Source organism: Mauremys mutica, chromosome 2, assembly GCF_020497125.1.
Source record: "Mauremys mutica isolate MM-2020 ecotype Southern chromosome 2, ASM2049712v1, whole genome shotgun sequence".
Taxonomy (NCBI): Eukaryota; Metazoa; Chordata; order Testudines; family Geoemydidae; genus Mauremys; species Mauremys mutica.
The window spans coordinates 37117146-37134540 of record NC_059073.1 but is presented as its reverse complement, the minus strand read 5'-3'; the positions used below and the strand labels follow the sequence as shown (position 1 = coordinate 37134540).

The window sequence follows — 17395 nt, the reverse complement described above, 5'->3', positions numbered from 1 at the left end:
AGGCGCTGTTCTCCGAGAAGACTGACCCCAGGCTTCAAAGCTTAAAAGACAATAGGGTCATCATGCGTTCCTTGGGCATGCATACACCTGTGACCCAACGCTGACCTTTCCATCCCCAACCTTACCGCCCGTACTTTGTGCCCAGGCAGAGGCAAGACTTTAGCAGGCGGCGCGGGCGAGGTGGACGTAGACGTCAATCAGGACTCCAAGCGGGCCAAAACCGTGGTCCTTCCAAACCACCGGCGGGACCGAAGTCTGCCTTTTGAAGGTTCGCCCGAGGACGGTGTACCAGTTTCTGGTCAGGATCCTTTTCCTCCCTTCTCCAACCGCCTCTCCTACTTCCTCCTGGCGTGGTCCCAACTGACCTCAGACATCTGGGTCCTACGCACCGTGAAACTAGGATATCACCTCCAATTTGTTTCGTCCCCACCTTTCCACCCTCCCTCCCAGTCCCTCTTCAGGGACCCCTCTCACGAGCAATTCCTCTTACAAGAGGTGCAGACGCTCCTCACCATCGGAGCAATAGAGGAAGTACCAAAAGAGGAAAGGGGCAAAGGTTTTTACTCATGTTATTTTCTGATCCTCAAGTCAAAAGGGGGCCTCAGGCCTATCCTAGACCTGCGAGGCCTCAACAAATCCATGATAAAGTTGAAGTTCCGTATAGTCTCCCTGGGGACCATTATCCCGTCCTTGGATCCTGGAGACTGGTATGCTGCCCTCGATATGAAGGACGCGTATTTTCACATTGCCATTTTTCCTCCGCACAGGAGGTATCTTCGTTTTGTAGCTGACCATCGGCATTTCCAATTTGCGGTCCTTCCCTTCGGCCTCTCCACAGCCCCAAGGGTGTTCACAAAGTGTATGGCCGTAGTTGCCGCACACCTCCGCCGTCAGGGGATTCACGTGTTCCCGTACCTGGACGACTGGCTCATCAGAGGGACCTCCGAGGCGCAAGTCATGCAGCACGTAGGCATCGTCAGGGACCTATTTACACGTTTAGGCCTGATGCTCAATACGGAGAAATCCATGCTGGTCCCCACTCAATGGCTAGACTTCATAGGAGCTACCCTAGACTCCACTCTAGCCAAGGCCTTCCTGCCTCAGCCGCGATTCCAGGCAATGGCAACCATCATCCGAGGTCTGCAGCACTTTCCTACGACCTCAGCTCGCACCTGTCTCGGTCTCCTAGGTCACATGGCTGCATGCACTTGTGACCAAATATGCCAGGCTCCGCCTTCGACTCCTCCAAACGTGGCTCAATTCGGTGTATCGTCCGGGCAGGGACCCAATAGACACAATAGTCTCCATTCCACCGAGCACCCTGCACTCCCTCAACTGGTGACTAATCCCCTCCCTGGTATGTGCAGGGTTACCGTTCCATCCGCCACAACCCTCCCTGTCCCTGACGACAGACGCGTCATCTCTCGGATGGGGAGCTCACCTCGGACACCTTCACACCCAGGGCCTTTGGTCGTCGGAGGAACTGGCGCTTCACATAAATGTCCGAGAGCTGAGAGCGGTCCGCCTGGCGTTCCAGGCATTCCAGATGCATCTCCACGGTCGTTGTGTCGCAGTGTTTACAGACAACACGATGGCCATGTATTACATAAACAAGCAGGGAGGGACCCGATCTTACCCCCTCTGTCAGGAGACCATCCGTCTCTGGGAATTCTGCATAGCCCACTCGATAGATCTGGTGGCGTCCTTTCTTCCAGGAGTTCGGAACACTTTGACGGATCGGTTGAGCAGATCCTTCCTGTGTCACAAATGGTCGCTAAGACCAGACATTATCCATTCGATCTTCCAGAGGTGGGGTTTTCCCCAAGTAGACCTATTCGCATCTCGCGAGAACAGGAAATGCCAAGTGTTCTGCTCCTTCCAGGGTCTTTCACCGGGGTCGATCTCGGACGCATTCCTCATGTCGTAGAAGCACCGACTACTCTATGCCTTCCCACCCTTCCCGCTGGTTCACAGGGTCCTGTTAAAACTCCGCCAGGACAGAGCGCATCTAATCATGATCGCACCAGCATGGCCCAGACAGCACTGGTACACCACACTGCTCAACCTCTCCATAGCCAGCCCAATTACCCTGCCACTCCACCCGGACCTTATAACCCAGGATCACGGCAATCTCCGCCACCCGGACCTGCGGGCCCTCCACCTCACGGCGTGGCTCCTGCGTGGCTAGACAAATCAGAGTTACGCTGCTCTGCTCCGGTACAGCACATCCTCCTGAGTAGCAGAAAACCTTCCACTCGATCCACATATCTGGCCAAGTGGAAGCGTTTCTCCTGCTGGTGTGAGACGCAGAATGCTACTCCCTCAGAGGTCTCCATCCCTACTATCTTGGACTACCTCTGGTCCCTCAAGCAGCAGGGCCTGACGCTATCTTCTTTGCGGGTGCACTTGGCGGCCATCTCCACGTTCCATCCAGGAGAGAGTAGCCACTCCGTGTTTTCCCATCCCTTGGTTACTAGATTTCGTAAGGGCCTGGAGCGCCTCTACCCCCAAGTGCGCCACCCTGCCCCTACCTGGGACCTCAACCTAGTCCTAAACAGGCTTATGGCTCCGCCGTTCGAGCCGTTGGCGACTTGCTCGCTCCTATACCTGTCCTGGAAGACAGTTTTCCTAGTAGCCATTACTTCGGCCAGGCGGGTCTCCGAACTGCGAGCGCTTACGGTGGAACCACCGTATACTGTCTTTCACAAGGACAAGGTACAGTTGCGACCACATCCGGCATTCTTCCCTAAGGTGGTGTTGGCCTTCCATACCAATCAGGACATCTTCCTCCCGGTCTTCTTCTCGAAGCCTCATTCATTGCGACGGGAGCAGCAGCTACACTCCTTAGATGTCCGTAGGGCGCTTGCTTTTTATATTGATCAGACAAAGCCCTTCCGTAAATCCCCCCAACTCTTCGTTGCAGTCGCTGACCGGATGAAAGGCCTGCCCATCTCCTCACAGAGGATCTCCTCGTGGTTGACGGCGTGCATACGCACGTGCTATGCCTTGGCTCATGTTCCCTTGGGCCATCTCACCGCCCATTCTACCAGAGCTCAGGCTTCATCAGCCGCCTTCCTGGCCCATGTACCAATCCAGGAAATATGTCACGCAGCTACCTGGTCATCGGTCCACACCTTTGCTTCGCACTATGCTCTGGTCCAACAATCTAGAGATGATGCAGCCTTTGGCTCGGGGGTTCTGCACTTCGCCACATCTCACTCCGACCCCACCGCCTAGGTAAGGCTTGGGAATCACCTAACTGGAATGGATATGAGCAATCACTCGAAGAAGAAAAGACGGTTACTCACCTTTGTAACTGTTGTTCTTCGAGATGTGTTGCTCATATCCATTCCAAACCCACCCTCCTTCCCCACTGTCGGAGTAGCCGGCAAGAAGGAACTGAGGGGGGTTGGGTCGGCTGGGGTATATATCCGGTGCCATAGTGGCGCCACTCCAGGGGGCGCCCAGCCGACCCACCGAGTGTTGCTAGGGTAAAAGTCTTCCGACGAACATGCACACGGCGCACGCACACCTAACTGGAATGGATATGAGCAACACATCTCGAAGAACAACAGTTACAAAGGTGAGTAACCGTCTTTTTCCCATCTCTCAGGTAAGTGCACTAACCCTGGGCTATGGGATGTTCTGACATGGGGTGTCCTCAATTTCTCTAGTTAAAGCTGTTGTTTAAATAATTAGAGTAATTGGAATAGGGGGCTTGATCCTGGGTGAGTGCTCTAACCACCAGTTATAGAGTCATTCTCATGCATGGTCTCTCTTTCTCTGGCCCAATGACTCTGTAGTTATTTATCCAAAGTGGAACAGCTTTAACAGGAGAGGCTGAGGGAGACCCACATCAGACTCATACCTAATGTCTAGGGCATTCAATCGAGAGGTAGGATACTTCCGTTCAAATTCCTGCTCCTCAGCAGGCAGAGGGGAGGCTTGAACTGGTGCTCTCTTACATCCCAAGTAAATACCCTAACTACTGGACAAAAAATTATAAGAAAAAGGTCATCATCCTTGTCCACACTGATCTCCAGGAGAGGTTTCACAAGGATTGTGAGATCAAGCCCTATATACATAGTTATTTGTAGCCATTGATTACTCATGGGTGTTTAGTTGTTCAACAATGTTATCTTCTCTCTCTTTATATATACTGTATAATATATGCACTCACATACACACATGTACACTTATTATGGATATTCTATCTGAGTGTCATAGAAATTATTAAAATTTTATATTTTTCTTCTCTTCAGGTGATGAAGAGGGCAGCCAGGAAACAGCAGAATCAGATGGTGATGCACAATCAGAGAAACCAGTACAGCTCATTGTGGAGACAGATGACTGGGATGGGCCAGGTAGGAGAAAACAAATTACAATCCAGAATGAATAATTTAAAATGGAGACTCTGAGAATGTTTTCCTCATGTTTCAGTAAGTAGGGTCAGTGTTGCATTGTTTTGTCAATGGAAAAAACTTCCTGTGTTCATGTGATGCCTTGGGATATCTACAGTAAGAGCTGAGGAAAAATGCTTCACCAGACAGCCGTTCTGCACATGTCCATCTTGCATGAAAATTATACAGAGTAATGTTCCCATGATATTGCTACTAGAAATAAAAATGTTGTTATTCCTTAGCATTTTGAGGATTAAATGCAGGATCGGAGTTACCAAGAGGCTCCCAGTTCCATTGCTGCCTATGGCTGGTGGTGCTTGCTTCTGTATTCTACTCTGTTTTCTGTGGCCAAACATCTGTATCTAGTCCAAAACTCTAAGTTTAACAAATGAATATGGCTGCCAATGATGTTTTCAAGGACTTTTCTTAGCAGTTTTCATTTGATATAAATAATTTAACACACCCCGGTCATTGACTTCAGTGTTAAGAGAGAAACCTTTTGACTGCAATCAATAAACTATAAGAGCTTCATGTGTAAACAGAAATATGCAGTAACATTTTCTGTTATGTACAGTAAAAACACTGCAAATACATTATTGGAGGAATATTAGGCAGTATTACAGTTCTATGGGCATGCGAGAGAGAGCTCCAAACAGCCATTAGCTGTAAATAGGTAAACCTTGGTTTCTGTTGTAAAGATACATAGAAACAAAGGGTTGAATCCTACAGTCCTCACTTTGGCAAACCTCCAGTTTAATTCAGTGGGATTTTTTAAGCTACAGATAGCAGAATTTGTCCCCAAATCATTGTATTTAATATATTTCTTCAATGCCAAGGGGAAAACATATATTTGAAGCCAAACATATCCTTAAAGTAGCTGTGTTTCTAAACAGAGAACATTCCCCTGAAAAGGATGAGCATCAGAGAAGAGAGCCATGAAAGTACTCTAGCAATAATTTATAATGCAATAACACTTTTCATTAGAAAAAAAATCCTATATTTCAATCACATTTTCATCCTTGCTTGAATTTGCAAATTACTGTGTGCTGTGCATGAAGAGGAGAACTCCTGTGGTAATTTTCTGAAACCAGCAGCTGGAAAATATAATGCAAACAAAAATGAAGATACACTATATCTCTGATTATTATGATGTCATTTATAATGTTGTTAATGATATACACAAATATGTTTATATTCTGTACAAAGAAATGTAGTATTATATAAAACAAGATTTGGTATTAAAATGTATTACAGTAAATTTAAAATTGCATGAAAACCTCTTTTGAAAGGGAACAGCTTCTTCCAGCTTTTTACAGTTTTGGAGATTGTTGTTGTTGCACTAAATTTACTCCCTTTAACACAGGAATAAAATGTCTCTTAAGAATCTGAAGTTTTGTGATTTCTTTGTTGCTATTTTATTTTTAGAGCAAAATGAATGTACTTGAGAGTATAATTTTTATTACTGGTTGTTATTGTCTTATGTGAACTAAATGTGTAGGAATATTTTAGGGGATATTTTTGATGACTGCAAGAAGTAAAAGGTGTGGGTTTTTTGGTTTGTTTTTTTTTTTTGGTAAGAAAATTCTTACGTAGATACTTAGTGATTTTTGTCCTGGATGTTAAAAGGGTAAGAAGATACATTTTAATTCAAGAAATGTATCATGACATACTGGAGATGAAGATAGAAACCGAGAATGAATATAAGGAAACTCCTTTTTGTCCTTAGAGAAGTGACCACCACTGAAATTTAATCAGAGCTTTAATTAATTTAAATATTAGTCTTTCACATGGAAATAACATGTTTATAGCATAGAAGAGAATAAGTACCGTATATCACATGCCATGCTCCTGCCTCTCTCTCTCTCTCTCTCTCTCTCTCTCTCTCTCTCTCTCTCTTCTAGTTCTTTAAATGAAATTCTGTATTCATTCTTTTGCTAATATATAAAAAAAGAAGATTATTTTCAAACATGTAATACAGGAAAAATGAAAATAGTTTTTCCTTGTACAATTTTTGTGTAAATCTGGTGCTCATGAAATTCACTGGCTTGACAGTGCTGGAGAATGAAGTCTTTGGTTATTCGAAGATTATGTACCAGTACAGCATAGGAAGACCCAGTACAACCCTACATCTCTCCCAATGTGCCTCTGCCCTTTCTCAGAGAATTCACCTCTCAGAGTTAGAGGGTGGCATAATCTCCATTACCTGTTCAATCTTTGATCTCTTCACTGAGATGGAAGTTGTTAATATTACCTATTGTGATGGTACTTTATGTGATACCTGCAGCTGTCCATTGAGATCTGGATTGTGACCATCAAGGGCTATGGAATAGTCATTAAATGCTACCAACTTTATTTTGACCTAGGCTGAATTAAAAAACAAAAAGGTTTCTTTCTTTTGTTTATGTTTATAAAATTCACGGTTGTTTGCTGTGACATCATGGTGATTTGTAGAGTTCCCAGCTGCTAGGGGATTCAGGCTCTGAAATATTTATTAGTATTTAACTTATAATTAAGGATAGGTCCCAACCAAAGCCCCCAAATATGAAAATGAGTCCCTTGTCTTTTTCTTTAAAAAAAAACCATTGCTTCATGAAACTGTGCCAACGTGTCCAGAGACTTTAGCAGTTGGATGCATTTTTAAAAACAAAAATAAATTTAAAAAACAATATTTTTCCCCTGTAAATGTTCTGCAGTTACAGACAGCTCCTATTAGGCTTTTCTTTCAGCTCACAAGATCATTATCTTCACTGACTGTAAAACGGCTCCAAGGGGAGCCATCTTGGGTAAATGTGTGTGTAAACTGTCCTCAATATTAACAATTTTTTCCCTCTATTGTGTTAAAATATTTATTTTTTTTAAATAACAGAGGTCTCTCTGCAGACATGGGGGCTGGAGCAGATGGACTGTGCCCTGGAGGCTGTCAAGCAAGGGCAAATTCCTTAATTTTGCTCACACTGTCAGCCTGCCTTATCTCAAATCTTTCTCACTTCTATTTGGACATATACTAAGGGACGGATCCTGCTTCCATTAAAACTAATGGCAAAAGTCCCAGGATCACACAGAGTTTGGGGAACATGATTGGGCATTCGGCGTGGAAAATTGTATGTGAAAAGGATTTATGTTATCAAATGAGTGCCATGGTATGTGCTATGGCTCTATAATCTTTATATTTAGGATATCAGTGTTCTAAGATAATAATGATCAGTGTTTTAACACATTTAGAATAAGATGGGGTTCTAGTTGCTGACTGCTACATACCACCAAATCACATGAGAAAACAGGATCAGGATCACTATCCTTAAGTACTTATGTATAATTTGTAAGGAAAACACCTGTATGATCATGTGGGACTTCAGTATGAGTTACATATGCTGGAGATCTTATTCTGCCAACACTAACACATCCTTGGAATTTTTAAAAATTATAGATTACAATTTCCTAACCCAAACTGTGTTGCATCCAATTCCGTATTAACCTGATCTTGACAGACAAAGAGGAGTTCATCAGAGAACTACAAATTAGTGATTGTTCTGGTGAAAGTGAACATGACTTGATTACATTTCTTATGTTCAAACAGAATATCAGAAATATGTGTATTTGGTGCTTTAAATTAGCCAGTTTCAAAGCTGGAAACAATTATGAGCCAAATCAGCTGAGAGAGAGACTTTAAACAGCAAAATGGGAATCATAATTGGGAACTATTTAACAACATTTTACTAGATGCCCCAAAAAGCTGTAATCAAGAGAGGAAAAGTACACTGGTTAAAAAACTAATCTGGTTTACAGGGAAAGTGAAAGCACCTAATATGTATATATGTGTATGTGTGTGTGTGTGTGTGTGTGTGTGTGTGTGTGTGTGTGTCTATATATATGGGCTAGTTGATAGCAGTGAATATAAATTAAAGCTAGGAGTTGTATAAAATTGATAAAGGAAGCAAAAGGATACAAAGAGAAATCTATGGCTTCTAGAATTAGGGAATAAGAAGGATGTTTTCTTTCAGTATATTAGTAACAAAAGTAATCCTAACAATGTTATTGGTCCATTTTTAGATGAAAATAGTAGAATTGTCAGTAATATTGCAGAAAGGCATAAGCATTCAATACATTTGTATTTGGGAAAAATCCAGATGATGTATTCCTATTATATGAAGATGATGATATACTTTCCATTCCCACAGTAACTAAAGAGGATATTATAAAGCAGTGAGTAAAGTTAGAGATTTTCAAATAAGAAGGTTCGGATAACTTGCATTCAAGAGTTTTTAAAAAGCTAGCCAACGAACTCTGAGTTGTTAATGTTCATTTTCAATAAAGCTTGGAACACTGGGGAAGTTCCAGAGTACTAGAAGAAAGCTATTGTTGTGCCAATATTTAAAAAGGGTAGAACTGACATCGATCCTGGGTGAAATAATGGATCAACTGATGTGGAACTCAATAAATATTTAAATGAGCTTAATGTAATTAATGCCAATCAACACTGGTTTATGGAAAATAGATCTTATCAGACTAACTTGACATCTTTTTTGGTTGATAAAGGTAATAGTGCTAGACTTCTGTAAGGCATTCTGTCCTTGTAAGTAACATCTCTGAAAAAAGCATAAAGATCCTGGAGCATAATCAAATGAACATGATCACCCAATGGAACGGTGTGGCCTAAATTGCTAATGTGGGAATATTGAATATTAAATGGGAATATTGAAGAGGAGTAGAAAGGTTGTATTACCTCTTATCTGATACTGGTGTGATAATAAATAATAAAACATTACTGTACATGACATCTCATATCATACCCTGGAAAATCCTGTTCACCTTTCACAAGGGGGAGGAGGGCAGATTTTCAAGTGTCAAGCACCACAACTGGAGTGAGATTTTTCCAAAAAGCTCAGCTCCCTTTTAGGGCCTTAAATAAGTGTCAGATTTTCAAAAGAACTCAGCACCCGACACACTTAACTCTTTTGACAGTTATCTATGTGCTAATATGTTCTCATCACTAGTGAGGGTCTTACAGTCATTAATGATTTTTTTATCTTCATAATACTCCTCTGAGGTAGTGTATTATCCTCATTTTATGGATGGGGAACTGAATCATAGGGGCAGGTTAAAGTGACTTTCCCAAAGTTACACAGGAAGTCTGTGGATGACGTACAAGTTGAACCCAGGTCTACTAATTCCAGTGCACTATCCACTAGACCATAGGTACACCCATCTGACAATGGCTAAATGGGAGCTGAATTTTCTTAATGTCAAATGGAATTATTCTCATGAGTAAAGGGGAGTATTTGTCCCCACATACAAGCCAAAAAAAATGGAAAATGCAGTTGAAGACTGATTTTTAAGGTTCTAGTTGATGATCATGTCTTACATAACCTGTTTATATCAGTATGCATATACAGTAGACCTTCACTGGAAGTCTAATCCTGCTTCCAGTTAGTCAATGGATGTTTTGCCAGCAACAGGAGCAGGATAAAGTCCTACTTCACATTAACCATGGTGAGGCCCAAAATGTATGTAAAATGATAAAATATAGAAGTTCTGTGCTACTATTAACTGTTTACTGAAAGGTGAGGAGAGTTGTACAAAATATTGACCGAATTATAGTGTGCTGTTTGAGTGGAATGCGGATTAGTGCAGTTCTACTGTATTTTGTACTCCCAATGGTACACATCTTCGCCCATTATAAAAAGTGGTTTGAAAAGTTCATCTTAATAGATTTACTGCAGCCTTATCTATGAATTACTGTGACTCTGTACTGATTGTTGGGCTTACCCTGCATTATTTAGTAATATCAGAAACAGTTTGGGGTACAAAGCAAAGAAAGTGTTTGGTATAGATTGGAATGGTGGTAGACCACTGTGAGATGGAAACAGACACTAATGATACAGCCTGTTTTTGTGTTAAACCAGTCCTAAGAAGGACTGGGAGATTACAGTCCTGATTGTGTTTCTTTTTTTTAATGGGGAAATGTGGTAGATATAAGATCTGGGAAATGTTATTTGATGTAAATTAACAAAAATCCATGAAACATCGTTAACCATAGATATAGTCTGACAGTAAGAAGAATATTCTGAAGAAGCAGAGGAAATCATAGAATGACTGTGTGTTACTCTGACAGTGAATCGGTATTATCTCTACTATCAGATAATGCAGTTATCATTAATTTTCACATTTGCATTTCAATCTTTGGAAGGAAATGACTCTTGCCGGATGAAGATAAGAGCTCTGTACTACTATAATGAGCCATCATTTTATCCTGATGCTTTGTATCCGTATGAAAATGAGGCTGGGTGGTGGTATGGTATGTGAGGAGGAGGTGGGGGGGGGTGTCAAAGAAACATTATAACAAAGTGTCAAAATCACTACAGACTTTGGAGCCCTTTATGAAACAAGAGGCAATCTAAATAAATCTTCTGTAGTGAAGTGGTTATCGGATTAAAAGAAAAAAGCCTGGCTCCTGTATTGCAGGAAAAACTGGAGGAAGAGGAGGAAAATTCTCTGAATCTTATTTCCTTAATCATTTCCACCATTAGTTTAGAAATGTGAAGAGAGCATGCAAACTGAGCATGGTGTGAGGGATTGTGATGATACTCATCAAGTTAATCTCTTGAGTTACAGGTTTGCTTCTGAAACTTAGATACTATGATCATGGGTGCTTTAGAAGCAGAGAGAAAGTTTGATGAAAGGGATGCCAATACATGGCTGTCTACAAGGTTTGAGGGCAGCTGAACCTTGGAAGCTCTTTTATTACATGTCCATAGTAACATATTAAATGCAGGTCTTCATATTATTTTCACATCCGTGTGCATAACAGATCGTAGTCATCATTCACTGTTTCATTCAGTATAAACTCTCATGTATAACACAACCTTATTCTGGAGCCTGAGGGTGCATCTGCACAATTCTGAACAAGGAGCTTCTCCTTCTCATCTTGACTGAATGAAACCAGTTGTTTGAAGGACGGTCTCATAATATCTTCAACTCTCTTAAAGGACTGTACTGCATTGGTAGGGACATTGTAAAAGCACTTACTAACCAGACATTCTGGAATAAACAGGTTTATAACATAGCTCTAATCATTTGGGATATTTGATTTACTCCAGCTTTAAATGATCATTTTATATTTTTCTTTTGAATGAAGGATAAATATTTCTCACAGATAGTTTTTAAATTATAAAGATTGTACTTTTGTTAATAGTTATCACTGTACAGTATTGCCAACACCAGTCATTCAAAACTCATGAGCCAGTCCCCCTCAGAATCCTGAGATTTAAAAAAAATAAGGAGTCTTGGGTTCATTGTATTTGATTCTTAGTTATTGAAGCTTTAGGGTATATTGTGGGCCAGAGCGAATTACTCTATATCTTGGTGGTTAGAGGCACTCTCCTCATCAGCAGAGGTGGGAGTTGAACAGGGATCACTTACATCCTGGGAGAATAATCTAATCTAATAATCTAAAAGTTATGATGAAAGTGGCCTTCCACCACCACATGAGGCACCTGACTCCAGATAAGGGTCCCTGGCTGTGAATCCCAAGTAGAGATAAGCACCTCCCTGCAGAGTGGCTTTAGGCGTCTAATTCCCTGAGAGCGGCAGAATTTAGCACACATTCCTCTCCTCAGCACCTCTGATTTCTACCTTGGGTAGCTCTCCACTCAACATGTTGGCTTTTGTGAATCCCATTATTAGGCTCCTTTCTTTCCCCATTTGTTGTACAGGAAGCTACATGCTGAACCCCGGCTTTATGAATCCCAGTGATTTTCTAGGCACTTAATAGTTAGGCATTGTGACATTCAGTGTCACAACGCCTAAGTCCCTTTGTAAATCTAGCCCTTTCTTATAAACAACAGCTGAGAGTCTCACATAGTCACATCACTCATCATTCTAGGACATTTTATATGGCAGGCCTGATTCTATACCTTGCCACTTGGCATAGGCCACATTCAAAAGTTATTAAAATAGAAATAGATAAAGATAAACCATGCTGGTAATTACCTACATTTATTTTAGATTTTAGTGACTGCTTCAGGCCACATTCACTCTTTGTCTTATTTGAAGTTTTCTTTTCTTTCACTTGCCAGGCTGGGGTATCTACTCTCCAATCAGTGGGTCATTGCTCTTCAGTGCCATTTTCCCCTCGCCCGGGACAAGTACCAGTTTCTGCCAGACTTATGCCTCTCCAGCACCTCTTAAATGTAACTAAGTGGTTATACACCTGTATATAAGTTTTTGTTGGACTGCTGCATTGGAGTCTGAACTCCAATTTGTGATTTAATGAGTGCACCAATGTGTTGCACTCTAATTGTCCTGGTGGATCTGCTGGTGTGCACTAAATGTTCTTTAGGCACATTAACAGGACTATGCACACTAGTGGAATCTGCACAGGGGAGTTAGAGTACAACATACTAGTGGTGCTCTACAAATTGAACCCCCGTAGTGTGGACGCTGGGGTTATATAGACAAGCCCAAAGATTCACAGGAAGTCCACAGGATGGATGAAACTGTTCTGTGGGCCACATACAGCTGCAGGCCATATGTTTGACATCCCCTCTAGGAGCTGGTGTTTTAAGGGAAGCACCAAGTACTTTTAACATAACTCTTAACATTGCAGCTTTGTTCGTATCAATAAGCAGTGGAAAGTGAAACTGACTAGAAACCAAAATTAAAGTAAATTGTCTATTTGCACTTTGTAAGCTGAGAGAAATGCAAAAGTCAAAGAAGTGAAATAGGAATAGTGAAATGTAAATTAGATTTTTAAAATCCTTTCCATTTTAATAATTTTAGAGTCTGATTAGAAACAAAGGTAAGGAAACTAATCTTGAAATGTATTATTTTTAACCTGATAGTGTTCAATTAGCCTCTCTGAGCCTTGGTTTACCCATCTGTGAATTATTAATTTAAAGGATGTTTGATACTCAATATACTAGAGGTAGATTGATGTTTTAGAATCCACTGTCCCAGCCTGACCTACTAGTGGGAGGGTGCTTCCCATCATCCAGACACACAAAGTGCTGAATTCTATATGTCCCCAAGGCTGAAGACTGATGGAGTAGCTCCTTGTGTTGCTTCAGGGCTTAAGCCAATCTTTAACTGTTAGAGATCAGGATGAGACGTGTGTGTGCTAGGGGTAGAGGGAGGCAGATTATGCCACATCTGACTGCTATGAGGTTCTTACACCTTCCACTGAAGCATCTGATATAAATGAGCAAATTACTCTATTGTTGGTAGCATTTACTCTGGAGGTATAACTTTGCTGAAGACTTCACTGGAAAAGTGATGGGATGACCTTGGATATTTTGGAGAACATGATATGTGCACAGGGACTGAATTTTCAGATTCATTAGGTACCCCAATTTGGGCATGATGCCTTATATAGTAGGTACAGTGAAAAGTACAACTCCCTGTAGGTCACACAGTGAAGGACTCAGTCTGTGAAATTCTGCTGGGAATCAATGAACATCTGCATTACAATACATTGTTTCTTGTAGTTTCATACACCAAGGGACCTGCAGAATCTATCAGGAAGCTTTGCACTTTTCAGCTGTCTCCACTGTATTTTGGTTATAAAGGCAATCACATACTCTGGTAATTGCGTAGGACTAGGAAACATTGTCTGATGCTGGAAGCAGATGGGTTGAAGAATCAAAAGGGGCATGTAATTGGTCCACAAGTATTTTGCTCTTTGTTGTGTTTTTCTCATTAATTCTACCAATATTATTACACAGAGAACACTGCACAGCAACAATTTGCCTTGAACAGTTGATGGACGGATATGTTAATATATTGAACCGTATACCCAATGTGGAGTGATTTACCAGGAAAAAATTGCAGTCCAACTAGTGAATGCAAACAAACAGGAGATATGAGAGTGCCATTTCTTTCTTAATTTAGCAGTTCTTCTTCGAGTGCTGGTCCTTATGGATATTCACTGTGGGTTTGCATACACTCGGTGCACCTAGGCCTGGAAATTCTTCAATGGCAGTGTCCATTGGTCTGTGCCTGCACCCTTCATCTCGTTGTACACCCACCCAAGGGCATAAGGGATGACACGGACTGACTGCCTCTCAAGTTCCTTTCTACTACCCATGGTCTGGGACAGAATCATCCTGTGGCTGCAGCATTCTAGTTCTACTTGAATTTTGACTGTAAATATTTGTAGATAGCTTATATATAAGTTAGTAGTTGAGTTGTAGTTAGTGGGAATTGGTGGGGGGTTCCCCCCTGTTGTTTCCCTGCCATTTAGGGCATTTAGTATGCCCAGGTTGCCAGGCTTCAGACTCTGGCTGGCCTGCCCTTGGTTCTTCCATGGCTTGCCTTGGGGAATCACACATTCCATCAAAGTGTGAGATCTGCTGCCCCTTTCCTCCTCACAGTAGGCAGTCTCTGGAGTTCAGACTCAGCAGATATCTAATGGAGCTCTCCATGAAGCTCCTGTTAGATCTGGCACCCTTCTGCTCACTGTCTCATCAGCTGGAGCTTCTGGGCACTACCCTTCTAGCAGTGGCACTTTCCAACTTGGAATCTTCCAGCAGGCCCAAGGACTCTACGAAACATAGGCATAAAAAGCTTAAGGAGAAATTTCCTCATAAAAAGATGGACTGCATAAGGCCTCCAAGGAAAAGATTGCCTCTTCCCCTTCCTCGGTACCAGGGAGACTGCATATATGGGGAACATGGGCTGGCACTGACGATACCAGGAGCTTCAGTGCTCAGAAACTGTCCACAAAGATATGTAAGGATAGGAAGGGACACTCATCCTCCACACTGGCAGTACTACACTGCATCAAGACCACCGTGCTCAAGTGCACATAGCGAACCACTCTATACCAAAGACCCTGGCCAGTTCTCCTGTGTAACTTTGTTATGCCCTTCCCAAGAGCTTGGCAATTTTCACAGATCCTGAGTTGGTAATCCCATCTGACCTATTTCTAGTGAGAGACATCACTACACCGGCCACGTGTCTTTCACTGGTCCCAAGCACTAGCTGGGGATGCTCTGACACCATTGAGATGTTACTCACCAGGGTGTGCCTTTGACCATGCTTCCACAAGACAGACAATATGGATGGCCCCACCTATAGAATCAGATGACTCTTATTCTGTAGAGCAACAGGAGATGGTGCTACTGATTCCACTGATGATCCGGACATGGCACAACAGCTCTATACCCCTGTGACCTATACTGTGGGGCCTGACTCCATACTCATATGATCACATCTACTGGCCAGACTGTTGCTCCTGGTATCCATACCATTCAGTCCCAGCCTACGAGGATGCGGAGTACCACTTTCAGTAGAGATCGCCACCAAGAGAGGAGTCTCAGCTGCTCTGGGAGCACGTGGGGAACCAAGAACAACTGAAGCAGCTGGTATCGCTGGATCTGCCAACAACATTTTCTTCTTCTCTGGATGAGGTAGTGGCTTGGCCACTCCAGATGACACAGGCAGTACCAGGGAACTGCTGAAAACCTCCAGATTCCACTACAAGAGGTTCAGGATCCCCCATATAATCTGGACATGCTCAACAGATCCTTCCAAGGTGGCTGTCCTTATTAATGAGGCCGTTTTGGAGCCTAAGGACACTTGGCACACACACACTTGTGCCCTGGCTCCAAAGAGGGCTGAGAAGAAATATTGTGTTCTCTCCAAGAGGATGTAATAACTTTTTTCCCAACCTAACCCTAACTTTCTAGTTGTGCAAGTGATCATGGAGTGGAACAGCTTTCACCAAGCCAGGTCCACTCCGTGAATAAGGATACCAAGAGACTAAATCTCTTCTGCAGAAGGAACTTTTTACCAGCCTAGTATTCCATATGGCAAACTGATGGGCACTTGTGAAAATATGACTTTACTAATTACAAGCAGGATACACGGCTTCCCGTGCCATGACAACCTCAGAGGTTAAGAGGTGGGCCTCTTGGCTGAGGTCCAGGCAACAGTTGATCTCCCCTTCAAGGATAACAGTCTTTTCAGTGAGAAAATCTATGGCATTTAATTTCCTTGAGGGCTCTTGCACCACCCTCCATTCCCTGGGAATATACACTCTAGCTCATTGTAGAAAATATTTTAAACCACTGGCGCATAGATCTTGGTCAACCCCTGAATTCTCCTAACACTAGAAGACCTATGAGCCATCCAGAAAACCTCAGAGGGTGCATCTTGGCAGACACACTGCCCCACCGCCATCTCTGCTCCAGACCAGCTGCCTACCAAGGAGATATTTTGATAGGAGGCTTGAGAGCCATCAACCGGTCCTCGCACAACCAATCTTCCCTACCCCTTTCTGTGATTACCTGGCTCGTTTCCTTCCAATGCAGCAGCTTGTAACATAGCACAAATGTCTTAGATGTCATTGCAAACAAGTACATGATTGAATCCCTGCCCCCATTTCTCTAAAACCTTCTTCCTTGTCCCTAGTCAGTGACTTCCCTCACGAGACTATTCTCAGAAAGGACATGGACTCTCTAATTCAGTTAGGGCTACAGAGCCTGCACCTCAACACAGGGGGAAGGGCTTTTACTCCAAATACTTCCTAATCCCCAAGATTGCTTCTGACTTTAAATTGAAACAGACTGTTAATCTTCCTGTATTTTATCCAAAATCTCACAATAAAAGGGAGGATAGGAGACTTCACTCCTTAGACATGCAGAGCTTTGGCCTTCCACCAGTACAGGACAAGATCATTTAGAAGATCTTTGAGCTTATTTGTCTCCGTTGCTGGTAGGATGAAAGGAGAGGCAGTATCTTCCCAAAGACTCCCCGAATGGATTTCCAATTGCATCCTCCTCTGCTACGAGCTTGTGGGAGCCCCTCCGCCTCAATCTGTTAGGGCTCATTTTACCAATGCTCAAGTGGCCTCAGCAGCTTGCCTGCAAGAAATCCCACTCTTGGAAGTCTGTAGAGCAGCAACCTGAGGCTCTGTTCACATGTTTACCAGGCACTATGTCCTGATGCAAGCCTTGATTGAGGATGCTTCAGCAACCCTGAAAATGTGATGCAGAGCA

General features: G+C 42.7%; 1 protein-coding gene across 2 annotated transcripts in view; it reads left to right on the top strand.

The window, feature by feature from the left end:
* ZFPM2 (zinc finger protein, FOG family member 2) overlaps positions 1–17395 on the top strand; it is a 469087-nt gene that overhangs the window by 134149 nt on the left and 317543 nt on the right. For both annotated transcript variants that reach the window (XM_045006802.1, XM_045006803.1), the window contains one exon: positions 4263–4364. In XM_045006802.1, coding sequence (XP_044862737.1) covers positions 4263–4364 — 102 coding nt within the window. The remainder of the gene's footprint in view (positions 1–4262; positions 4365–17395) is intronic.